This window comes from Arachis hypogaea, chromosome 3 (assembly GCF_003086295.3).
Source record: "Arachis hypogaea cultivar Tifrunner chromosome 3, arahy.Tifrunner.gnm2.J5K5, whole genome shotgun sequence".
Lineage (NCBI taxonomy): Eukaryota > Viridiplantae > Streptophyta > Magnoliopsida > Fabales > Fabaceae > Arachis > Arachis hypogaea.
The window spans coordinates 127,893,704-127,919,900 of record NC_092038.1 but is presented as its reverse complement, the minus strand read 5'-3'; the positions used below and the strand labels follow the sequence as shown (position 1 = coordinate 127,919,900).

At 36.7% G+C, this 26,197-nt stretch overlaps 6 protein-coding genes across 7 annotated transcripts; 1 reads left to right on the top strand and 5 right to left on the bottom strand.

Moving 5' to 3' along the window:
* Positions 1-208: 208 nt before the first annotated feature.
* On the bottom strand, positions 209-3,475 carry LOC112791471 (uncharacterized). The gene is made up of 3 exons (XM_025834324.3): positions 3,064-3,475; positions 2,779-2,883; positions 209-2,323 (listed from the first exon to the last, which is right to left on the bottom strand). The coding sequence occupies exon 3, from the start codon at positions 2,101-2,103 to the stop codon at positions 634-636; it is 1,470 nt and encodes a 489-aa protein (XP_025690109.1). The 5' UTR covers positions 2,104-2,323; positions 2,779-2,883; positions 3,064-3,475; the 3' UTR covers positions 209-633.
* A 645-nt stretch (positions 3,476-4,120) lies between these two features.
* Positions 4,121-6,334, bottom strand: LOC112791470 (pentatricopeptide repeat-containing protein At2g33760-like). The gene has a single exon (XM_025834323.2). The coding sequence runs from the start codon at positions 6,276-6,278 to the stop codon at positions 4,512-4,514; it is 1,767 nt and encodes a 588-aa protein (XP_025690108.1). The 5' UTR covers positions 6,279-6,334; the 3' UTR covers positions 4,121-4,511.
* A 130-nt stretch (positions 6,335-6,464) lies between these two features.
* Positions 6,465-7,893, bottom strand: LOC112791472 (CASP-like protein 1C2). The gene is made up of 3 exons (XM_025834325.3): positions 7,676-7,893; positions 7,470-7,572; positions 6,465-6,815 (listed from the first exon to the last, which is right to left on the bottom strand). Exons 1-3 carry the CDS (start codon positions 7,831-7,833, stop codon positions 6,591-6,593), a joined length of 486 nt encoding a protein of 161 aa, XP_025690110.1. The 5' UTR covers positions 7,834-7,893; the 3' UTR covers positions 6,465-6,590.
* Positions 7,894-18,188: 10,295 nt separating this feature from the next.
* On the top strand, positions 18,189-20,089 carry LOC112791467 (protein LOL2). Of its 2 annotated transcripts, XM_025834318.3 has the most exons (4): positions 18,193-18,468; positions 18,768-18,875; positions 19,228-19,337; positions 19,628-20,089. In XM_025834318.3, the coding sequence occupies exons 1-4, from the start codon at positions 18,318-18,320 to the stop codon at positions 19,694-19,696; spliced, it is 438 nt and encodes a 145-aa protein (XP_025690103.1). In that variant the 5' UTR covers positions 18,193-18,317; the 3' UTR covers positions 19,697-20,089. The 2 variants fall into 2 exon arrangements, with proteins under 2 accessions (XP_072083357.1, XP_025690103.1); XM_072227256.1 differs by lacking the exon at positions 18,768-18,875 and having other exon boundaries at positions 18,189-18,468.
* Positions 19,901-22,262, bottom strand: LOC112791466 (uncharacterized). The gene is made up of 8 exons (XM_025834317.3): positions 22,012-22,262; positions 21,815-21,904; positions 21,488-21,547; positions 21,351-21,390; positions 21,139-21,232; positions 20,596-20,655; positions 20,401-20,492; positions 19,901-20,257 (listed from the first exon to the last, which is right to left on the bottom strand). The coding sequence occupies exons 1-8, from the start codon at positions 22,125-22,127 to the stop codon at positions 20,165-20,167; spliced, it is 645 nt and encodes a 214-aa protein (XP_025690102.1). The 5' UTR covers positions 22,128-22,262; the 3' UTR covers positions 19,901-20,164.
* A 1,752-nt stretch (positions 22,263-24,014) lies between these two features.
* Positions 24,015-25,621, bottom strand: LOC112791465 (E3 ubiquitin-protein ligase RMA1H1). Its single transcript, XM_025834316.3, has 2 exons — positions 25,475-25,621; positions 24,015-25,176 (listed from the first exon to the last, which is right to left on the bottom strand). Exon 2 carries the CDS (start codon positions 25,105-25,107, stop codon positions 24,388-24,390), a length of 720 nt encoding a protein of 239 aa, XP_025690101.1. The 5' UTR covers positions 25,108-25,176; positions 25,475-25,621; the 3' UTR covers positions 24,015-24,387.
* Positions 25,622-26,197: the final 576 nt, after the last annotated feature.

Genomic DNA, 26,197 nt, shown 5'->3' with positions numbered 1-26,197 from the left:
ATAAAAATCGGTTGGTCCGATTTGTTCTCTATTCAAATTGCCAATACAAAAGTACTTTACCTCCCTATCTTCATGTATGTGTATTACACTCAAGTTTGGCCAATATCAAAATTACTTTGCCGTCTAATTCATCACAGGGAGTGTAAGTGTAATTTAACCTAAGCTTTTTTATTGAAATGAGCAATATATACAAATTAACTCTAAAAAATAAAACCAAAATTAAGCTTACATTATTCAGGGGAATTAAATGAGAATTACAAAGATGGTAATAGTCTAAGGTTAGAAAGAAAGGTTGCCAAGACAGAAACCATAAAAAGAAGACCATGATTGCATATATCTGGTACCCGTTGCGAAGTTGTGGAGGGGAAAAACTCCCATGGGAATGGAGTAAGGCATCCAAAGTTTTGGAGGACAAAAACACCCATGAGAGAATTTTAATTATCTTTTTATATTAATAAGATAATTACCACACTTCGATTCAATCTCAAGCTTTGATTTCTATGTAAAATTAAAATGTCATCTATAGCTAAACAACATTGTGATAACAATCTACTTAGATACATGCAAGACCACCAAAACCTATAAAAAAAATTTGTCAAATAAATTTCAACAATAGAGTAAAAATAGAAAGTACTATTCTCTGAAACTCTGCATCTGTGTTTGCACCATTTCCTTCCTCAAACTTTCTGCCATTTCATCCTTCCCTTGCCTAGTGTACCCATCAACAAAAGCACTATATATCTCTAAATTCGGTTGATGATGCCCTATTCCTACCATCTCTGCTTGAAGCTTCAAAGCTTTTTCCATTTTCCCTTCAGAACACAACCCCTTTATCAACACCTCATAACTCTTCTCTTTGGGAACCAAATCATATCTACAAACTGCATTCCCAAGAAACTCAATTGCTTCGTCAACCCTACACTTATCACAAAGTAACACAACCATCATGTCAAGGATCAATGCACAAGGCCTAAATCCCCTCCTACACATATCATTATATACAAGAACAGCTGAATCAACATCCCCAATACTGCAATATGCCTTAACAAAATGCTCATAAGTTGCATTAGTGCTGTCAATACCACCCAATTGCATCTTTGTGAAAAACTCCTCAGCTCTACCAACATCTCCAATTTTGCAAAACCCACCAATGATAGTATTATAACAAACAACATCAAGTTCCATTTTTTTATTCTCCATTTCTTCCCACAACCTCTCAGCATCCACCATTCTTCCTTCATCACAAAAAGCAGCCATCAATAGAGTGTAGCTATATGCATTGGGTGCACAATTCGATGTACCCATCTCATTCCAAATTTCTTCAACTTTCCCCATCAAACCATCCTGATAACAACGTAGCATCAATACATTATAGGTATGTGCATTAGGGGATACCCTAAAACCAAAACCCCTTTTCAAAATCTTGTCTTTTACCTCAACCAACCCAAAAAACTCCCTATAAATCCCATGGCCAGCATCAAAACCTTGAAGCTTGCAAACCCTAGAAAGCAAACTGTTCAATGTGCAAACTTTGGGAATGTTCCCGCGGGACATTAACATTCTAACGATCTGAATCGAAGGTTCAAGCTTATTGGACTCCAAACAAGAGCGAATCAACAAGTCGAAGACGAAGGGGGCAGAATCACAGAGCCGATAGGTCTTGATAAGGTGCTCAAAGAGCTTCAAAGGTGGCGAATCTAAACTAGAATGTTCGTGGTTTAGGGAGGCACGAATGGCGAGAGTGATGGCTTCTTGTGCATGAGTTTTAAGGCGGGCACGTGCGAGAAGGTGGATGATGGTGGAGTAAGAGTGAAGGTTGTGGTTGCAAAGGCATTTGGATTTGGTCCATTGGAAAAAATGGAGGGCGAGGTGGGGTTTGTTCTTTATGCCGAGGGCAATTTTGGAAAACTGGATGGGGCTAAAGCCGTTGGGGTAAAGGGAGTGGAGGGTGGTCCAACGGGATTTGGAGCGGTTGTGGGTGAGGATGCATATGGCGGTTTCTACCACATCCTCGGAGGATGAAGAATATGAGAAGGAGAGAAACAGAGGTTTCGTGATTATTGGGAAGCGTTTCAATATGAGGATTTGAGTCGCCATCCACATTGGTGTTACCCCGGCTTCACTTTTGAACCATAAAAACTGGGTACAAGGATCTATATCATTTAATCTTTATGAATTGGTGATGCTCTGCTAATATAACCCCATGACCTCAAAAAGTTAGAAACAACTTGTTATGTACTAACTTCTATCCAAGAATCAGTTCCTCAAAATTGTATTTTGGGTCATTGGCATTCTTGGTGATGATACAATCAAATGGATAAGCCTTTAAAATGAAGGAAGAATTTCTCTCTTAGAAACCAAATAAAGCAAAAACATTACAAGGTAAGAAACTACCAAAGTAAAAGAAGAGGTATTTATACCCTTTGTTAACTTTAAAAGTTCAGAGTCATTTAAGGCTTATCAAACAATGTTTATAGTTTCTAGACACCGAAAAAAAATTGTTTATAGCTTCAGCAACTTACCCTGAATGTTATACATGGCTATCTCAAGAGTCTAACTGCTTTTAAGAACTAACTATAACAGCTGTGTATATCTATCCATAGTAAATTGATTAGATATTGCTCAAATGTTTCCATAAGATGTATATAACGTTTTACCAAAAGAAAAATACGATTCGTCATCAAGTTATTGAAATCTACAAGCAACATTGGAACCATGAAATTGAAAAAAGAAGTCAACAATTAAGATGAAACCAAAACAACAAGAATATATCAATACCTTAATTCTCCAGAGCCACTAGGACCACTAGTTCTAACTGTAACAAGGCCTTCCTCTTCCTCTTACAGTTCTTGCATTCTTGGACAGATTTTACAAGTAAATAGACTGCACAATTTGCGTATTTGACAGCCACAACTTAGCAACACATCACAAAAATCATGAATCATGCAAATTTAACAAGAAAATTCAATAATTATTTCATGAATCAGTTTAACATGAACCAAACCCTGGAAATCAAGTAGCTAACACAAGAAAATCACAAAATATATCGCTAGAAAAACGAACCTTAATGGAGCGAGCGGCGACCAACGGTAGCACGAGACCAGAAGGGCTGTAAGGGAAGCAGAACAAGACCTAGCGAGTGAGACGGAGGGGAGAATGAAGACGGCGTCGCCGTCGAATGAGAGGGAGATAGGAAGCACAAAATCAGATTGGCGGAAGAAGTGAAGAAGCACCAGCAGCAGAACAACAAAGAAGGCAGAGGCTAAGCTAGCGATACTAGGAGCGCCGCCGGAGGTGAAGGTGGCGAACGGACGCGGAGAAGGTGTCTATCCTAGGATTTGTTGCTTTTAACGTTTTGTTTCTCCTTGCAAAAACGACGACGTTTGAATTTAAGATTTTGTCAGACAAATAAACATTAAAATTTACACAACCCTTAATCTTTTGAAGGATTAGATTAGATACATTGATAGTTCTTAATATAAAAAAAAAAATTCTTATTTCTTTAAAAGTGATTAAAAGATTGAAATTAAAAGAGAAATTCTTAGAGATAATAATTTTTAGTATTTTTTATAATTATTTGATCTGTATAAATATTAAATTGTCTTTAACAAATAAATTTAATAATTTATGTATACACACTTTAAAAAATATGCGTGTAAATTATATTGATTTATATGTGCAAAATAAACATAGATATAAATTATATATTTTTTATGTATAAAATATCAGTAAATATAAATATAAATTATTACCGATTATTGTGATAATTGTGAATATAGATTTGATTGTGCTGGATTTGATGAAACTAGAGAAAATTAGCTAAACATAAATAGAGGCAAAAAGGCTCCTTATGCCCAGAACATAAAAGAGTTGATAGAACTCAACAACTTCCTATTTTGTATTTTCAATTTTGTTCTTTTTATTTTTTGTAATTCAATAAAAAAATCAATTAAAGAGGATGAAATTTCACTGAATTCACCTCAAAACTCTACTTCTTGATGAGTATTAAATTGTGCAGCCAGAATTTTAAATACCAGTTTTTACAAATATCAATGTTGAGTGCCAAAGATATAACTGTCGTAACATCTTTATGTGTGCAAAAGTAGCAGCCGAGTTTCTTAGGCATTCCCAAGCCTTTACCTTCATTTCTGGCAAAATAAAGCAAAATTTCTTTAATTTCTCCTCTTCAAAGGTTTCAGAGCAAAGTTTGCAATAAACCCTGCCTGGACACAAGTACAAGATAAGGCTTTCTCCCTTCAATCCACATATGAAACACAAAAAAATCCTTAAACTGGGTGAGGCAGCACTAGTATTTGCTGCTGATCAGAACCATACAGTTTTATTGGGTGAGCTATATAATATAGATAGGACCTTGTAATCTATTTGCATGTCATGTTATATTACTTCTGATACATAGTTTGGTTATATGTGTCTTGAAAACACTATTATTCTCATAGAGAGTGTTCTCAAAAGAATCCCCTATCAGTAAGATCATGCAGACTTAAATCCTATCACCAATAATCTAAACAAGAGCACGAGCCTTCTCTAAAATGATGGAAACGAAGCTTGTCCCGAATGATTATCTCTCTATTTGTTACAACAGAGATGAACTTAATTGCTGAATGACAGTCTTCACATATCCTAAGGTTCTTAACGATCCTTAAAGTCTTTCCATGGCTACTTTTCATCAGCCCAAATGCCACGGCAAGCTTCTCACTATGGTATCTGAGGGCATACTCCCTCTCTTCTTCTTCCAACTCATGCATCGCGGATTCAGGAACAGGTGCGTAACCCGCTTCCTTGCACCTCCACATTAATTCATCAAGATACTGATAAATTTCATTGGTCTCAGGGTGGGACTTATCACCCATACTAAAAAGAAAGCCTTTGTTGTTGACATCAATGGTACTATAGCCTACTTGCTTCTTAAGGCCTCTTTGGATCATAACATTTCGAACTGATTCCACTCTATCCATCCTTCCTGCCAATGCATACATGTTAGAAAGCAATACATAATGGCCAGGGTTCTCTGGCTCCAGTGAGATGAGATGTTCAGCTGTTTCCACACCAAGATCAAAATTTTTATGCATCTTGCAAGCCCCAAGCATCGCGGTCCAAACAGCGGGAACAAGCTCCTCAAGACTAAGTTCCTTGATGAACTGGTACGCTTCACTAAGCAAACCAGCTCTCCCAAGCATGTCAACCATACAAACATGGTGTTCTATCCCTGGAACAAGACCATACTCTTGTCTCATGCTTGTGAATGCTCGGCGACCTTCATCTACAAGGCCTGCATGAGCACATGCAGATAAGACAGCAACAAAAGTGACCCTGTTTGGAACCAAATGACATGCTTTCATCCTGTGAAAAATCTCCATTGCTTGAATACCATAACCATGCATGCCATACCCAGATATCATAGCTGTCCAAGCAATAACATTCCCCTCATTCATTGAATCAAACACAGCACGTGCTCTCGTCACATCACCACACCGCGAGAACATGTTTATCAACGAGGTAGCAAGAACCACATTCACACGAACCCCATTGTTAACAATATAATCATGCACCCAGCACCCCAGTTCAAGTGAACCTAGTTGAGAGCAAGCAGATAAAACACCAACGAAAGTCGCGGAATCAGGATCAACCCCACACTCACGCATCTTCCTAAACATCACCAAGGCTTCATTGGCAGCCCCATTCTGCTCATATCCCGAAATCATCGAGTTCCAGGCAACAACACTTCTCTGAGGCATTTCGTCGAACACTCTCCTTGCAACACCCAATGCACCACATTTCGAATAGAACGCAACAATTGCTGCCTGCACGAACGAATCTGAGCCATACCCACAAGCCAAAACATGGGAATGAACAACCCTACCGAGTCTCAGGGCAGAAAGATCGGCGCAGGCCTTGACGACAGAGGTGAAGGTATAAGTAGAAGGTAGAACGTGGGAGAGCAGCATGAGGCGGTAGAAGATGACGGCGTCAAGGGAGAAACGGAACTTGGAGGAAGCCTTGATGAGGGAATTGAAGAGGAAAGAATCTGGGTCGTGGACGGTGGTTAGGAGGCGACGAGTGTAGGCAATGGAACCGGCGGCGCAAGATAAAGTGAGGAGCTTGGTGAGGAGGGCTCGGCTACGGTGGCAGCCGGTGACGATGAGGTGAGCATGGACTTGCCGGAGAGGTTTCAGACGCGGCCCCGCGCGTAGCAGTGCTTCGTACTCTGCAGATTTTGGCGGGCATTCTGCGATTTGGATTTTGTGCTTCGCTTCCATCACAATTTTGTCATTACAAACTATATAAAGTGCGTTTTTGTATGTTTTTTTTTTTTAATTTCTTCTCTTTCTTTTTTAGTTACTAAATACATAGGGGACTATTCATTTTATTACTAAGGCTAAGAAAGGACTTTAGATTTAAAAAAAAATCCTAATAAATATATAAAATTCTAAACAATTACTTGATAAGATTTAATGAATAATATTAAATATGAACGAATATTATAATTTCATAATGATAGATATTTGAAACAGCATTATCAACTTGTAATTTTTTTGTTGACCTAACATTTTCCCGTGAAAGGGATAGTTTTACAGGAAGAGAGGGTTAAGTATAAAGTGCATAGAAGATAACACGATTAATAAGTACAATATAGCTGCAATAAAACCGGCAACGAGAGCTCCACTGACATGGTCACAAAATTTAGGAACTTGTCCACAGATAGGTAGCCACCCTGCATGATTGTTGCCTTTCTTCCCCACATGAGCTATTGCCACTGCTGCTGAAATGCTCGAAGACAGTAACATTGCTATCACCTGATCCAACAATATTCCCAAAATTTTGACATACAAAACATTTCTTTCTAGTTCTAATAAGATAACACAATATATGGTGCAAAGGGAGACAGAAAATGGTTAGACAAATAATAAAGTTAATATTCAATTTAGTCTTTCAATTTTTATATAAATTTTAATCTAGTCCTTAAAATTTCATTGTCTCTATTTAGTTTTTAAAATTTGCAAATATGATTCACATTAGTTATGGGGACAAATTTTGACACACAAATGTTAATGGAATCTAATATAGACAGTTAGATACCACACTGGTACTTGTAAAATGATGTGTTTTGGTTTTGGTGTTCAAATAGTTCAAAAACAATGTCGAATCACTTGTTTTAAAAGAAAAAGTTTCAATAAACACAATTTATAATGTTTTTCAGCTATTTGAATGCCAAAACAAAAATGACGTCGTTTTACAGAGTTTAACGTGGTATCTCTCTATCCACATTAGTGTCGGTTGTGTGTGCGTAGAAAATTATTTCCGATACTAACATGAGTCACATTCGCAATGTTTAGGGACTAAATAGAGACAATTGAAATTTCAGAAACTAAACTGAGACTCCAAGACAAGTTCACGGACCAAATTAAATATTATTTCACAAATAATGATTTATGGTTGGTTTTGATTACCAAATCTAAGATGAGAAGCAAACGCCTAAGTGAATTTTGGGAATATGTGAAGAGAACAATGAGGCTGTATGCACTTGCTATGCCTTCTGCTATCACAAAGTACCTAGACAGCAATAACCATTAATAAACAAAATATGCAGGGCTCATAATTAAGTCACATTGAAATGCTTATGTTGATGACGCATTTAGAGCAAAAAAATCCTCACTTGAAAGCAGGTTCGTTGCTATATTTTGCAGTGAAGGTTAGGTTGAGGACCTGAGCAGAGTCATGGCTTGTCACCATAACCACCACTGCTGCCACAGTTGCCCCAAAGGCCAGCAGCCTCAGGATAAGAGAGATGAGGACTCTCTTGCTCTTTGTCATGGAACTGAACACACACTACTCACAAGGGATATTAAATTGGTGCTTAGAGAATAATCCTATAAACTTTCAAAGTTGAAGAAATTAAGCTATATATAAAAATACATGCATGTGCCAGCTGGTGAAGCAAGTGTATGTTAGGTTGCCAAAATATATTTAGTAGTCTCTTGAATGCATTTCATTCAAAAAATGGTACATTTGATGGTTTACCTAAGTCTAGTATTCAGACCAATTATTTGGTTAGCATGGGTGGTGGACACTTCACACTTGTTCAGTGGGTGAGGCGGCCAGGTCACTTTGGACTTGGAGACTAATTCATGACGCCATCGTACTAGATTGAGCGAAAAACAATGAAAGTCAATGAGTTTTGATGAACTACTTAACTGAATTATGGTGCTGCTTCTCTTTGTAATGCCACATGGGACTGTTTTTTTTTTGTTATGGACAATGTTAAAACGTGTAATACTATGAAATGGAGGGAATCAAAAAATTTGTACTGCTATGGGTCAGATATAAAATACAAATTGTGTTTTGTACTAGTTTTTTTTTATTTTAAAATTCACAAAACGTAGGTTACGTTTTGGCATTTTAATTTTTTTTAGACTAAACTCAGGTTGTGTTTTTTAAACCAGAAAATTTAAAATTTTTTGAAGCCCACAAAACGCAGGTTGCGTTTTGTTAGTGTTAGAAAAAATTTTTTGGAAGTCCCAAAACGCAGATTACGTTTTGTACACAAAATAATATTTAAATTCACAGCTTTGTCTATAAATACGAAGTCCAGTTTCATTCATCTTCATCTTCACTTCTCCTTTTTACTTTTTCTTACATAAAGTCCTTAGTGGTGTGCTTTTTTGGCAGATAACTGTGTCAAAAAAATAGAGCTAGTTGAGGCTGAAGTTATGAAAGGTATTACAAATTTGCAAGTATATTATAACGGTGAGGTTATACCAAACACACATGAAGGAGTGACTTTTGTTTGTGAATGTTTGTTGTCATTTGCTATTCCATGTACCATGAGTTTTGTGGAGTTGCAAAATGGTCTTTGTAATAACATTCAAAGCCACATTTTGAAAATGGTGAGCAATCTTTTATACAGAAGTCCTGTACAAGTATTTGGTGGGTTAATACAGTTTCAAATAATGCCCATCACTGACAATGCCAGTATGCAACAGATGTTGTATGTTTATCAACAAACCCAATCTCACGTGCCAATGATAGAGCTGTACATTGAGTTTGAACAGCAGTCGGGGATTAGGGGTGGCAGGAGTACCCTCGGGGCGGGTTTTGGTCGGGGCGGGTGGTTGAGCGGAGCGGGGCGAGGTCGGAGTTAGGGTAAACCCGCCCCAACCCGCCCCGGAGTGCATAGTATATATACACAATTTCAATTTTAGGGTTTCTCTTTCTCAGTTCTCACAGCCGCAACCCTAACAGCTTCACTCCTTGTCTCCTTCAGGTTTGAGGCTTTGTGCCCCCATTCCCCCAACCCTAACAGAGAAAGTTCACCCATCACCTCTTCTTCTTTAGCCGCAACCCACTTCCTCTCCCGCCGAGCCAATCACCGCCGCAACGCTACCTTCCTCCGAGCCCCTCGCTCACTTCCTCTTCCTCTTCAGCCGCAACCCTCTTCCTTTCCCGCCGAGCCAATCACTGCCGCGATGCCACCTTCCTCCGAGCCCTTCGCCCACTTCCTCTTCCTCTTCAGCCGCAACCCTCTTCCTCTCCCGCCGAGCCTCTCACCACCGCGACGCTACCATCCTCCGAGCCCTCGCCGAGTCTTCATTTGCTGAACAGTGAACCCCTTGCTGTGTCACTGCGCTGCCGTCCTGCGCTACCAAACCTCTGCGCTGCCCTCTTTGTCGCCGTATTCCTCCTATAGTAAATGGTAAGTTGCCCCTTTCTCTATCTCATGCTCTCTCTGCTGCCATATCTTAAAGCTTGAGTGCATTAATATTGTCATATCTTAGTGAGGTTATGTAACTATGTTTCTGTTCAGATCTAGCATCACATGTATGTTCATTTGCAGGAACAATTTTAGTTTATGGGACCGATTTTGTCACAGGATTAACTGTTCAAAAGAATAAACACTGTTTGGAGAAAATTGAGATCTTAAACTTCCTTTATTTTCTGTACTAAAAATTGAATACGAAGGAAAGACATTTTTCTATCTCTGAATCTTTATATTTGTGTCCTATTTTAGTTACTAAACACAGCCTTGATGAATTCATCCTTGATTCACACTGCATTATAACCATTAATTCATGCTGGGTTAATGTGTGGTTTTATTGAGTGAATTAGAGTATTATTCTTCTTTTTTATTCCTTTGAAGTCATATATTCAACATGTGCAGAATACTTTGAAGTCATATATTCTTCTTGTATTTTTTATATTAATTAAACTTCCAATTTGATAACAAACATATTCGTCCTTGATTTTTAATGTTTTAGCTGAGTATGCTATTCTTTACAAACAAGATGGGCTTACCGGTGGCCATGCGATCATGCTCGATGCGGATCCTTTGAGCAAAGTTGCTGCACTTGAAGCATTGCATGCTTATCCCAGTATAGTTTTCTAAATGCTGCCACTGATTAGTGGCATTTGTGTTTTCTAAAGGAACATATTTACTAAAATTTTGTGTTCTTAATTGTTATTGAGAATGATGTTGTTGAAAGTTGAAACATGAGTCTTAGCAATATACAAGTTATGTTAGCATTTTCATTGTCCTTTATGGTTGATGAAATGTTTAAAACTTATACAGATTTTTCCTCTGCTGAACTTAAATGTGGAGGACTGGTAAAATTTAGGTGGTTTGCAAGTTGGAGGGGGAATAAATTCGGACAATTATTTGAGTTACATCGAGGAAGGAGCAAGCCACGTCTTTGTCACATCCGTAAGTTCTTCTTTGAGTTTTTTTCACCTTTTAATTGCCATTAACTTTCATCCATTGAGAAAGCATTTGTATTAACTCTCTCAACCAATTATGTTATTCAAGAATGCCACTTATGTGTTATTTTTCAATGGAAATAATTTAGTCATGTTGTGTTTAATTGATTTCTCTCTTTATAGTATGTGTTCAACAATGGTCAAATGGATCTCAAAAGACTAAAAGATCTTGTTAGAATTGTTGGAAAAGAGAGACTTGTGTTGGACTAGGTGATGTGAACATGATTCAGTTTGCAAATTCTTAAATTTTGTTTTGTGTTTTTTTAATTGTTTCCTCTTGTTCATATTTCCTTTTATTTGTTTTTTTCAGGAGGATCCATATTTCATTCTTTTGCTCTCAAAAGCTGCTCTCTCTTATCTTATTATTGTACTCTAATTCTATTTCCCTGTTGATTCTTGGACTTGTGTACTTGAACCTGGATTCATCAGATTCTTCAGCTTCTCTAGATTCTGTTTAATTATATTTATTAATACAGTATATGTTGAGTGAATTAGATATCAAGCTATGTTGAGTGTTGCTTTCTTTCTTGTGTTTGAGCAAGTGATGGGAATTGAAATTAGATATTGAAATTCTGCTTGTCACCCTTGTGTTATTACTAATTTTACCTATATTAGATTTGTCATAATATAAAGCATGCTTTCCCAGTGACATTTATTTGTGGACAAGAATTTGTTACTTTATTATTGTGATTCATTCTCCATACTTATATATCTCTAGTTTATATGCTTTGTATTTTCAATGTAGGTTTGTTAAGGTAATTTTATGGCTAGCAATGCTAGAGAAGATACACAAAGCAATAATGTGTAAAATTTAAAATGTAGGTTTGTTAATTCAGTTATAAATTTTAAGTTTGTATCTTGATTTATATATGAATGTGTAAAATTTAAAATGTCATTTACTTTTTATAGGGGCGGGTAGGGGCGGGACAGGTACCCGTGGGGGCGAGTTAGGGTAGAGTATCCTACTACCCGCGGGTAGGGGCGGGGTCGGGTAGGGTAAAAATCTGCCCCACTGCTATCCCTATCGGGGATGGGTACGGTCGGCGATGAGTTCAATGTTAATGAGCTTGGGGATATAGATTGGGAAGAAGATAATAATGACAACAAAGAGGAATTCGAAGCTAACTATGAAGTTGATGACGAAAACGATGACGGAGACTTGGCAAGCAATCCGGCAGTGCAAAATGAAGCAAATGCGATTGTAAGCCAACACCCGTTTGGTGTTCTGTCTTTTATGCGGACTTTAGATCTCGAAGCCATGCATGCCCCATAATTTCCTGAGTATGCGAATACGGGTATGTTATGATTATTAACTCAAGTTTCCTAAGTGCTTATTTTATTTGCCTTGTCTGACTGATGGTGGTGCGCATGTTGTAGGTGAAGGTAATGTTGCGGCAGAAGATGGCGAGTTTAGTGTCGGAATAGAATTTGGTTCGACAGAGTCAGTAATATCTGTAATAAAAAATTACACCATCTCTAGAGGAGTTGATTACACTGTGTATGAGTCTAAGCCGCAGACATTCTATGCGAAATGAAAGGGGTATGGTGCAGGGTGCGACTGGCTTATCCGAGCTAGCTTGATTCGAAAAAAAGTTTGTTGGAAGATTAGGAGATACAATGGCAAGCACACGTGCACCATAGGCACGATTTCACAAGATCATGCCAAGTTGGACTCAAAGACAATTGCAGATGCCATTAGGCCATTGGTCGAAGTAGAACCCTCGATAAAGGTGAAGTCTGTTATTTTAGAAGTTCAAGGTAGGTTCAACTACGCTGTGAGTTACCGCAAGGCTTGGTTAGCAAAGCAGAAAGATGTCACAAAAGTTTTCGGTGATTGGGAAGGTTCTTACCATACTCTGCCAGTATGGTTGAAAGCAATGACAGTGAAGATGCAACGGTCTTGTGTTCAAATTAAAGCATTCACTGTTTACCGTGAGAGTGAGGAGGTTCAACGTGTAAGAGTTCTGCACCGCATTTTTTGGAGCTTCTATCCATGTATTGTAGCATTCAGACACTGCAAGCCACTGGTGCAGGTTGATGGCACGCACCTGTATGAAAAATATAAAGGTGCACTTCTGGTAACGGTTACAAAAGATAGGAATCAAAACATTGTGCCTATTGCATTTGCGATTGTCGAGGGCGAGACAGCAGACGCATGGGAGTTTTTCCTAATCAATTTGCGGAGATATGTTATCACCATTGATGGTGTGGGTATTATTTCTGACCGCCATACCTCCATCGACGCTGCAATAATAGTTCGCAGTAACGGTGCATGGTCACCACCAAGGGCGTGGCACATGTACTGCATCAGGCACATCGGGTCCAACTTCTTAAGGAGGTTCAAGGCTCCAAATTTGCATAAACTCGTGGTGAACATAGGTATTTCAACTCACTGTTATGGTTCTATTCATAGTAAATTTGTGGCATTTGCTTATGATTAAATGGTTTGTTCAACAGGCTATTCTAGGACGGAGCAGGAGTACAACAAAAACTACTAAGGGTTTAAAGAGTGGGGTGAAGCATATACTCAATGGTGCGATGAGATCGGTGTTGAGAGTTGAGTGTTGGCATTCGATGGTGGTCATTGTTGGGGACATATGACGACAAACTTGGTAGAGTGCATAAATTCTGTCCTGAAGGGTGCACGTAACCTTCCTGTGACTGCCCTTGTCTGATCAACTTTCTATCGGCTGAATGAGTTGTTCACTCGGAAGAGTACCGAGGCTCATGAGCATCTCCGCAACGGATTTATGTATTCAGAATTTGCAACGAAGAGAGTTGAAGAAAGCTTCCGATGTTTAGGAAACATTGTGGTCAACCGGTTTGACTGGCGCAACGAGATGTTTGAGGTTCGCGAAATACAAGATGATACCATTTACACCGTTAACCTTGCGCAACGACACTGCGATTGTGGCCATTTCCAGGTCGAGCGACTTCCATGTCGCCACGTGCTTGCAAGTTGCGTCAACCAGCATCTTAATTGGCAAGTGTACGTGCACGATGTGTACAAGATGTCTGAAATTTGCAAGGTGTACAGAGGCGAGTTTGTTCCGATGGGTAACCCATCTACGTGGGATAGATACAAAGGAGCGAAGGTGATCGCCAACTGGACATTGAGGCGCGCGACAAAAGGAAGACCAAAGTCAACCCGATACTTGAATGAGATGGATTCGCGGGATATGCGTGGTCCTCGCTGGTGCACTATATGTGGACGCGAGGGACATAGCCGCAGTCGATGTCCTCAACGCGCAGGTCCAAGCTCCGCTGGAGATCATTAGTGGTTAAGCTTTTCAATGTAACTTTGTTATAACGTACTTCACAATTATATGTTACCTTTTTTCTAACCTCGTCATTTACTTTAACCTAGTTAACAATTTATAATAAATAAACTTTTTAACCTCGTTATTTATTTTTTTAGAGAACAAACATTTCGATCCAAACAGAGTTATACGAGAACAAAGCTAAATATGTCATAATAATAATAATACTGAACAGAATCATCTAAATAAAAGATACGATACTGAATACAAATCTGAATACAATGCTGAATACAAGATCAACTGCAACTGACTACTTCCTCGGCGCCTTCTTCGAATACAAGGATGGGGTGTATTTGTTCGGAGGTACAGTCTGTGTCCGTAAGTTATACGAACGACCCTGAGACACACCGGCATCCAGCCCACTACCAACGTTAGGACCATCGAAATTTGTCATGCTCGCACCACTAGTGTCATAGAAACTGGAGCCACTCATCCCTAGAGCACTCGCTCCACCAAGATCATACCAGTGCTGCAAGTCGTATCCCAAGTCTCCCTCTTCCTGCTATGGGTACTCGTTCAAACCAAACAACTGGCCGCGTGGTGGTGCGGAAGGACCGGACGGATCTACATGACCTGTCAACTGATCAAAGTCGAAGTCACTGGCATGACCTGAAGTGGCGCGACGACCACCAGAATGCTGAGATGTAGCAGGCCCTTCTTGTGGTGGCGTCGAAAATAGAAAATCTGTATCTCTCAAGACCTGAGAGAAGCTGATGGTGTCAGATCCACCCAACGGACTAAAGTGATCCTCGGCTGGAATTACCAGCTGTGGTATGTAGGGCTCAGGTGCCTGAGGAGGCTGTGGTTCTGGTATATATGGTGCCTGCTGCTGATATGCCAGTCACTCCTGGGCATATGCCGGATCCTGAAACTGCTGGGCATATGCCGGATCCTAAACCTGGTGCTCATATGCCGGCACCTAATTAACAATTAAATACAATTAATAGTAATTACTGATAATAATTTATAACCCTAAAAATTGATAATAATTATCATAATACTAGTAATTAATAATAATACTTGTTCTGCTGCTCATGAGGCGGGACTTGCTCCTGAGGGTTAGCTGGTTCTTCCTGTTGCTGCTGTGGTTCATCGGCGCCAACCTCTTCACCTGCAACTCTATCTGACAGTCGCAGGTGCATCCCATACTGCTGTGTGTACCACTCGTAGTACACTGGGAGAGGATGGAAGTCAATAATCTCCTCGCCTAACTGCAATGTGTTATAGCGGTCAAATCTCCACTTGTTAACCCATTGACTGTAAATCTCTCCCCAGTCATGGTTCTGCGCTCCTGTCAACCGCTTGCAATGATCAAAATTCACGACCAAGGTCGAACGCCGGGCCTGGTGGAAGTTATTGCATCCCGAACTGTCATCTAACTCGGCCTGTCGGGTGCCATTCTATGCACTCGAATGACACTAGCGGTGACTGGGTGGAGCAGATAACCAAGTGGGGAGCGAGGACATCCAGAACCCCCACTCCCATATATGGCCGCCATATAAACTGCACATTAGTTACCAAGAGGCCGATTAGAAAAATTATTCTTCTAAATAAAAATATTGGACATTAATGGTTACAACTTACATCATTAAATCCCATGTCGTCGAGTGCTCGCCTAAAATGCGCAGTAGGCCGCCATATATATCTTGTATGTCGGCGTCAATGACTCAACCTAACAAAAAGCAGTATAAGTGGGCCATCCATCTCTTTGCAGTTGTATTGTGATGCACGACACAACGATCTGTATAGGTGTGTCAGACTGGCTGCCCCCAACTGTATGCTGAAATCCGGTGGAAATCCCGAAGTAGCAGTAGAAACTTCGAGTTCAATGAAGTGGTCGACTTATTCGGAAACACAACCGTTCCGAGCACGTAGAAAATGTGCGCTCGGACGTAACGCTCAATAAACTCCTGCGTGTCACACGGCTCGGTATCTCTGCACCGCCGGACCCAGGGTATACTAACCTTACTCAATACGTGATCCTGCGGACCAGACTCCTGACCAAAACACGTGATGCAGTTCTCCACCAAAAACTGATGACTGCTGTCTGATCTACCAGTAATGGGCTCCCCATTAACCGGGAGACCAAAAATATATGAAACATCTTTCAGCGTCATTGTCACCTCACCAACCGAAAGATGAAAATGTATGGGTCTCTAGCCTCCATCTTTCGACCAAAGCACTTAGTAGTGCAGAATGACCTCTCAACTCGCCTATTCGTGAAACGTGTTGAAACCCAGTCAGTACTAATGAAGCTGCGGCTACTTCGTTAAAAGTCTCTGACAAATATAATTTTCTAGACAACAAATTCCTGATAACCTGTGAAAAAATTAACGATAAATAATAATAATAATAATAATAATAATAATAATAATAATAATAATAATAATAATAATAATAATAATAATAATAATAATAATAATAATAATAATAATGTTCATGAACAGTGGCATTTTTTTCAAATAATACTATGTTCTTAAAATGTTAATAATAACATTTATTTATATATTTATAATGATTAATAAAAACGAGATAACGATAATTTATTAAACAGTATAATAATAATAATAATAATAATAATAATAATAATAATAATAATAATAATAATAATAATAATAGTAGTAGTAGTAGTAGTATATAGTATAATTACAGTAGCAATAATAAACCCTAATAATACTGTTAATAATAACGATAATAATAATAAAATTACGTATTATAATACACAATAAACAATATTCGAATATATACATATATATATTTTTAAATATTAAAAAAATTACTTACCAATTGAGAATAATCTAAGTATTTAATAATGTATTTTTTAGGTTTAGTAAAATTATGAATAATTTTTTGTTTTATAATATTTAATCTAAATTTTCTATTCTTTTTCTTCTTCACAACAAATTTCAGTAGAACCTTGCAACTTAAAATCCCAGCAATTCTTTCACCTCTTATACCTTTGCTTCCTGCATTTTGTTTTTTAGTTTCGGTTGTATAAACTCTATCCGTCTCACCTCTTCTACCTTTGCTTCTTGTGTTTTGCCTTTAGTTTCGATTTTATAGACTCTATCACCGCTCTCTTCAAACACATGGCGTTCATGCAACCTAGGAGCTGCCAAACGCAACTTGCGTTTTGCTCCTGACTACTGCCAAACGTAACTTGCATTTTAGGAGTTCCAAGTGATTAACACGTTCAGTCATTGTCTACATACAAGGAGTAGGATACGTTTCGAGGCTTCAACCTACTTTTCTACTAAACGCATATTGTATTTTAAAACCTGCATGTAACTCTACTATTTTTAGGTGCACTCAAAATATAACTTGCATTTTGCATGGTATTGAGATTTGCAGATTCACATTTATAGATTATATTTCATGCAACAATATATGAAAACAACACCATTTTTACTTTCATTCTTTAAATAATTTTCAACCACTACATGGACTTGCTGCTTCCTTTTTATCATTTTGCATTATTATTGGGTTGATTTGTCATTTGTATAAATTCGATTTACTTACTTTATTAGAACAATTAATAAAGTAACACCCGATATTTAATATAATATAAAAAATATGTTCGTATTTTTTAAGTAATTTTTCATACAGAAATACGTTTGTAAAAAATTCAAAGAAAATAAATTATCTTAATTCTTTCAGTTTAATCACCAATAGTAAATTAGTAGAATGCTCAAAAACATTTGATTATACGCAAAAACAGTTTTATTAACAAATAATCATTGAACTAAGTTTTATTTTGTAATTTTTCAAAACGTGTCATATGTCTATAAATTACTATTGATTTGAATATTCTAGTACACTTTAAAGTTTAAAATGTTTATAAGAAAATGTTTGATCACATAAATAAAAATGATAAAATTATATAATTATTCAATTAAATTTATATTTTAGATAATTTTTAAATAATATATTTAAAAATTAAATATCTATATAATTTTTTTACATTATTATTGTATAAAATTAAATCCTATTAATAATAACTATGTTGTTTAAAATTTGGAACAAAATAATTTCAAAAGTTCTTCATAAAGAGCAAAAATAACTATTATATATTTATATTTTATACATGTTAGTTATTTAAGTATTTAACACATTTTTAAAATAAATAAGTACCAAAAAGTTTATGGAGAAATACCCAACCGGAATTTGACTACTTCAGAGTCAGCAGCCATTAGCGGTGGGCGGCATAGTTTAGGGCTTAGTATAGCGATGATGCAGATTGATGAAATCAAGACACAGCAAGTAGTAGGAGAAGACGACGATGGCCCGCCACCGGGTTGGCAACCCATCCATACGCCACCGCCACAACCGCCTCCACAGTCACAGTCACGGTCACGGTCACCACCTCGATGTCCATCCAGTGAGTCACTATTTCTACATTCACTCATTCTTATTCTTCTTTATCATCTTTGCCCTCTGTTTCGAATTTGAGTAATTAAAGGATACCCAGTTGGATTTATCCTAGAAATTTCTCGACTTTTTGCAATTAGTCATGAGTTTAAGCTATCAGCAGCTGCACGATTAAGATTTCATGAACAGGGGGTTTCCATTTTGTCCTTGATTGAAATCTTCAAACTTGCAATCCTATTTTATTATATGAGCATTAACCAAAAGTATTGAACTTGATGAGAACTCTCTGACTGGTGAGTGCGCCAACAGATTTGGGTCAAATAGTTTGTGGGTCTTGCCATCGCCTGCTTGCATATCAGCGAGGTGCCAAACATGTCCAATGTGTGAGCTGTCAGACAGTTAACATTGTATTAGAGGGTTAGTTCTATTTCTCTTTCCCTTTGTTTATCATGAACTTGCCTCTGCTTGATCAAGCATTCGTCTAAAGTTCACCCTTTTAATGCCTTTCTATAAACTATTATCTTGTTGGTCTAACTGCCCTATTATGCATTCTCTTTTGCTTCTGTAAACAATTTCATGTCTGTATCAAAGTTATATCTTTAATATTGAGAGAGGAGGGGGAAAATGGTTTTCTGATCTTCATACTAATGACCTACCACATTTGGATTTGATGGTGCTATATATCATGCTTCAACTTTTAGTAAGTTTAATTTCTCATACAGATATATACCTTATGGAACTATATTAATAGCTTATTCCTTCTTTACAGCTGATCAGGTTGGACAAGTTAAGTGTGGGGGCTGTGCAGTATTGCTAATGTACCCATATGGTGCTCCACAAGTTAGGTGTTCCTCATGTCGATTTGTGACAGAAATTGGGGTATGCTACCTGCTTTCATTCACTAGTTGGTTTGATTTGGTTTCATTCTGTGAATTTCACTAATGCGACCTGCCAACCTTGTGGTTCTGTATAAATTTAGTGCCATTCATCCACACTGAGTAGAACTAACTAATTTATTCGAGTCACATAGGATTGACAGTGTTTTACTTTCTCGGAAAAATTTCTATCAGCATTGGATCCTAGGTCTCCCTACAGTGCCTTTATGTTTTATTGCCTGAATAACCCGGGTATTCAATTAAACAACAATTTTGGTCATGATTTTTGTTCAGGCACACAACAAGCGACCTCCATGGTCTGAACAACAAAGGAAACCAACCCTACCTAAAACTGCTTGTTAGTGATCAGTTTGTTTGCTTATTATATGGATGATCCTTATGTTGTCACACTTATTGATGAGAGGATTTGGATAGTTCTACTACTCAGACTGAAAGGCCTACAGAAAACAGATGGCTTATACAAGAGCTATACGGTTTAAAGTCTTCAAGAGGATGTTAGAGCTGGCAACTGTGTATGAGAACAGCAGCAGCAGCAGCAAGTGGAGTAAGGCATCAAAATCAGAGCAAATTATGTATAGGGAAAATTATATGTCTTAACCACATATTGCACTGAATAAGCACAGTTTATGACTTATGATACACACATTGTATGGAATTTGTCTTCTAAACATTATATATCCGTCAGTTGACTGTAATAAAAGATTAAAATGAAATATATTTGCTCTGTTGTTTTTAGTACTGATTACTATTTCCAATAGAATGAATAGAATTACAATGACTGGTTGGGGATGAATTGTGGGGTCTTGTATTTCACTCCTCGTCATCAGGAGGGAAATCATCATCCGAGGTACTTTCCAAGAATGAACCTAGAGTTTTCCTTAAAATGCTGAAAGTTTTATCGTCCTGTGTGAGAAAAGGAATTAATAACAACAAATAATAAATTAGAGATGCTCGAGTATAAGTGAGCATATACACGTGTAATTTGTGAGTTGCTAAAAGCATAGGAAAAATGATGCTGAAAACGTAGATCGGTCTGCTCAGTATACCTGTTTCTTCTTTTTCAGCGACTCTTCCAGCTGGGCAATTTTATCGTTGCATGCCTTTTCTTGTTCAGATATAATATTTTTTTCCTTCTTCCCTAAAATACTAGCAGTGTTAAGAAGGGAAGATTGTAAAGAAGTAAATAAAGTAGTGAATTTCTGTTGCCGTTTTTCTGTTTTTCGTGAAGGCGGATAGCTTACTTAGTTGTTCATATCTTAGGAATAGCTTCTCCTTTTCCTCTTCAAATTTGGAGATAATATCTGCCACATGACATTAGCAACTACCAATTAGTATATAACCAGAAATGTGTTTAAGATTTTATCCAAGAAATTTTAACTCTATTTATAAATCACTCAGCCTTAAGATTCCAGCAACTCATGATCTTTTTACAGAAAACATTTTCTGCTACAAACCGCAGCAAGCTAGAGCCTGTAGTTGACACTTAAACAATCAACGACTCCACAAAAGACCAATTTATCCGAGTTTTTGGTGAAGAGACTGACAATGTGTGCAATATAATACCTCTGTTTCAATTTTCTAAAAAGTTTAGTGTAGACTAGAATCTTAACAGGATTAATTATACAGAAATGCCATAATGTAAAAATTGCAAAAGCAATTATATCGGACTGCATTTCATAGAATTATCCATTTACAATACTATTTCATATAATTTTTCAATATACCATAAGGTTATTACTGCAAGCAATTAGTCTACCGTGATAACGTTAGGGGTCAGAAAATACCTTTCAAAGCCTGTAAAGAAGCAGCTTTGTCCTTGGAAAATTTTTCATGAAGTGCTTGAAACTTGGATGTTTCATTCTTCAAAGCACTCTCACACTGCAATAATGCTCGCAATCACAAACACAAATTAAGGTAAGTTCTGGGCAACATGTAAGATACCCTTACCACCCATGACTCTAAATCTCTAATCAACCCTTGTGTACTATCTACAAACCTCTTTGGAGCTCTTTGAAAGTGCTTTAGCAAAAGTTAGCCTAAAATTGGAAAATCTTCAGTACAGTGAAACAGAAACAAAGAATGTGGCCTAAACAGAGGGCCAGCGTGCATGTACCATTCTAAATTTGGATTTACCTGTCCTTCTCTAATTTGGACCTCAATTCTTCAATCATAGCCTTTATCTCAGGAGCCACACTATCAAAGAAAAAGAAAACAACACCACTCGGAAACCTTACATTGCAGTTCAGTCATATTTCTAGAAATCATATAATTGAATATCACACAAGCCGCAAGTAATCGAAAAAACGAGATCTAAGACCAATAACAAAGTTAGAATATAGATCGCTCGGAACTTCTTACACGTATGAAACTCAATCATTCTAGTTACAGTCTTCAACAAAAAAACCTTGTTAAAACTTAAGTTTCAGCTGAGACCGAATCAGAAATACAAAAACACAATACCTCGAAATAGTTTCTTCGTTCTTCTTCTGGCCATCCTTCTGAGCCTTGTCTCTAATCAGGTGCAGCGCCGACACGATTCCTTTGATATCACTGCAGTAAAAGGGATTCAGCCATAGATTTTCAATTATACAGAATTCTTATCACGATTTGACCAAAATAAAGCAAATAAACGGTAATGAGATGCATGGAAGACGAACTCAGAGAGATCGAAATCGAAATCGAGATTGTCTGTGGCTGATCGGTTCTTCTTGTCGGATTTGCTGCAGTCGGGTTCGGATACTCGCTTCCTGGAGCTGGATTTGGTTGCAGACATAGCGAATTGGTTGGAAGCTCTGTGAAGAGAACACAGGAGACGCTTATCGAGTGAAGTTGAGTCTCAAGCTTTCAAAGCTACCTGCGTCTGCGCGCGCTCACACGGTTATATTCCCGAATTTCAAAATTTCCACGTTACTTACATATACACCCACCCCACCTCACTCTTCCCGTTTTTAAGAGTTTTCATGTCCATTTGCAAAATAAACCTTTTTTGTTAGAAAATAAACCAATTTAAAATTATTCAAATATGTTTTTATATAATTATTTATTTCAATTTAAAAACATATTAATAAGTACCACATTAGACACAAATATTTTTACATACTTCATATCAGTCTTTACGTAATTAACTTTGACCTAAAACTAATTATTACATATGAATTTAGTTAAATTATGTGACACTTTTAGTATACAGAAACTGATGTATCACACTCAAATATAATGATAAATAAAAGTATAAATTAAATTAACCTTTCTTTTTTATAACTCCACTATTTTTTTTAAATATGCACAAAATTTACAATCTTTACACGATGTGATAGGCCTTTACAACTATAATTAATATTCAATTTTTTATTTTTGTTATTATTAAAAGAGTTTAATTTTAATATAATGACAATGTAAAATATAAAGATCGAACTAGAGTAATTCTTAGGAGAGAACTAGTATAAAAATATAACTCTGTCTCTTTTAAAGAAAAAACTAAAGTGGGCTGATATAAAAAATAATGACCTTTATATATTAAAATTTTTAATTTGGGGTCATTGCCCCTTTTTCCAACACTAGCTCTATCTCTTTTACATGGTGATACAATTACATTCTTTCTTTTAGATGACCATTCACGCGATTAATGTAAAAAATAATTATTTTTACTACTATTATATAATTTGATGCAGGTATAAAATTATATTGACAGTATATCAAAATTAAATTCTTAGTAAAATCATCTAAATGAGTATGCTATTGCTATGTTGCTCATTTCTATTATTTTGTCATATAATCATATATGACAAAGTATTTATATTAATAATTTAATATTAATTTTTTTTAATGAAGAATGATGTTGGGTGAAAAATAAAATTATATTTAATTTTTAACTTCATTCTTCAGTGTAGTACCCTTAATATTATCTCTAATGTTTTTTCCTTTTACTTGTATCACAAATATTTTTAAAATGATTGATGTTATCCATCTTTAATTTCATAAAAATTACTAATGAATACGGTGACATATATAGTAAACATTGCATGTGCCATACTCTTAGTATACTATTGTGAATAAATTTAAAAATAATTAAATAAAAACTAAAGGTTAAAAATAATAAAATTGAAAACAAAATATAAATTAAGAAAAATTAACTTATAAAATATTTAGATATTATGGTATTCTCACCCATTCCACATCATCATCAAGTTTTTATATCTATATAAAACTACATTTCTATTTTTCTCTACTAAATTGCATAAAAAAAGAATTTAGAAAGATATATATCTCCGTTATTATTTTTGGTTGAATTAAAAATGAGAATTACATTGAGTTACTCTTAAAACTTTTGGGGCACAAATAAAACCAAAAATAATATTTGCCACAAACATTTGGGATATATTATTAGAATTATGTCAAGACAATTAATTTTTCGTGTTGGCTCAATGATCCTTACTCATCAAGGAGCTTAAACTTTTTTAATTCCAAATGGTCCCTTAAGCCTTGAGAGAGTTTGAAAGAGATACAATATTATGAATTTATGATGATTGTATTAGGGTGAATACAACAGCTCATTTCTTGAACACAACACAATGTTATCCCCTGTAGAATTATCAAACACTAATAATTGCATACTTTTATTAGTGGCGTTGTCTTCTTTTATCCCGATAAACTCCAATGATGACTAAAACAAGAAATAGTTTATGCATTTAAGTATAGAACACACAATATAATGTGATAGTTAAAACAAGTTAAATGCTTGGAATAACCCACTGAAGTACTCTCATGATCTATCAACTAATCCTTCCAACATGAATGACACTTTTGCCCCCGAAGAATAAAATGTCTTTCTGCAAAATGATGTAAAATCTCAGAGAGGGAATCTTTTTTCTGCAAATTGAGCTCTGATATTTCGCAATGAATTGTTGGAGAACACAAGATCATGAGCCAATATAAAGGAAGCTAATCTACCTGGTTCTTAAGCTTACACCAATACCACTTTACAAATTATACAACTAAGGGAAAAAAAGACAACACAAATTTCAATTGCTACCTCAAAAGACAATAAGACATAGAATAAAGCAACATAGCAGGAAAATGGAGATTCTGTTCAATGACTTATCTGCCTGCATCTCTTGCCTTCTCAACCTAGGGCTAATACTTCCCATCGTGTGATAAGAATTTGGGTATCCATACAAACTTTCTGAGTTGCCAAACACTCTGGTGTAGAACATCTCCCCAAACATTCCAACCATAGGGTGGGGGAGGAATGCCGGCGTTACAGAAGCACCAAGATTCAGCATTTGCGAAGCGTTGTCCTCCTCTTGCGCAAGGCTAAAGTGTTGACCCTGGTAAGGATTCCGATAAGGAAGCCGCTGCTGGCCATTTTGAGACATGGACAGCAAAGACAGGGGACCGGAAGCAGGTGGCCTCGGCGGGACACAAATGTCCCTGCATGAGGCCGCCTTCTCTTCACGGTTGCTGTGGCCACGGCCGTATAGGGGAACCATCGTGGCATGGGATATTTCAGCTTTGCAGACAGGGCATAGCGGCTGCTGGTTGTAGGCAAGGGAAGCGCTCTGGACATGGAGCCATTTGTAGATGCAGGGCCAGCAGTAGAGATGGCCACAAAGCGTGACAACTGGCTCGTTTGCAAAGTCTAAGCATATGTTGCAATCAAAACAACCATTGGAATTGTTATAATTTTCTGTGTCTATAAGGGAATGTGGCAGAGTTTTACATCCCCGGGAATAGTAGTTATGATCAAAGGCCATCAACTATATAAGGTGTCCCCAAATTGATTACAAAACCCTTGGAATTTTTTTATCAATGCTTCGTTACCCCTGCAAATGTAACAAGAACCCTAAATTTAAATTCATAGATCCAAAATCAAACAATAAATGAATACAATATATCAGATCCATCTAATCTAACCCAATTAAATGAATACAATATAATTCAACCAAGAAAGGACTCTAATAGGCGAAAATGAATGAGAAATCAATAAAGTATATTAGAGATTAGAGACATACAAGTCGAAGTTACTAACAAAATAGCGTGAACGAGGCCACATCAAAATAATGAAAGTGAAGCATGAACTAAATAAGAAATGAGGAATAGAGAATCGAAAGAGGTAGTTACCGTGAGAGGAGAGAAGGTTCTAGGAGCGATAGGGGGGAGCGGACGGAGGTTACAAAGAAAAAACAAATGGCAACGGAATGAGAGAGAAAGTGGTTGTGTGTGTGAGGGAAGACGAGAATTGTGAGGGGTGGCGTTTGGAAAAAGGGAAAATAGTGGAGCGAGGCTTTCGGTAATGGTCGCTGTCACACAGCCATAGCTTTACCCTTGAAGGGTGCAAATACAATTGTGCAAACTAACTCTCAATTTTACACCCGACTTTAAAACAATTTGTTTGTTTTTTATTTTATAGTTACAATATTCTATCCATCCATACTTATAAAACAGATTGAGAGTCTGTTGGATGATGGGCTTGGAAAAATAATTTGACACAATATTTAAAATTTTTAATGACAAAATAATATGTTTAGGTATTTTTTGAAGAAAATTTTAAAATACAAGAGATGTTAATGAAGAATTTTGACTAGTAACAATAAAGAATTTTTAATTCCCTAAAAAATAATTATTTGTTTCTTCTTCTCTTTATTTTACTTCAAAATGTATTTATGTGCATTAATTAATACTTATAACTAATAAATGATAAAATTAACTATATATTCTATTAATAAAAATAATTTAACTATCTTTTCCAAACAAATAAAGAAATAATACACTAAAGGTAACTAAAAGAAATAAAAAAAACATATACAAAAATTAAAGAGTAAAACCATATAAATATAATTAAAG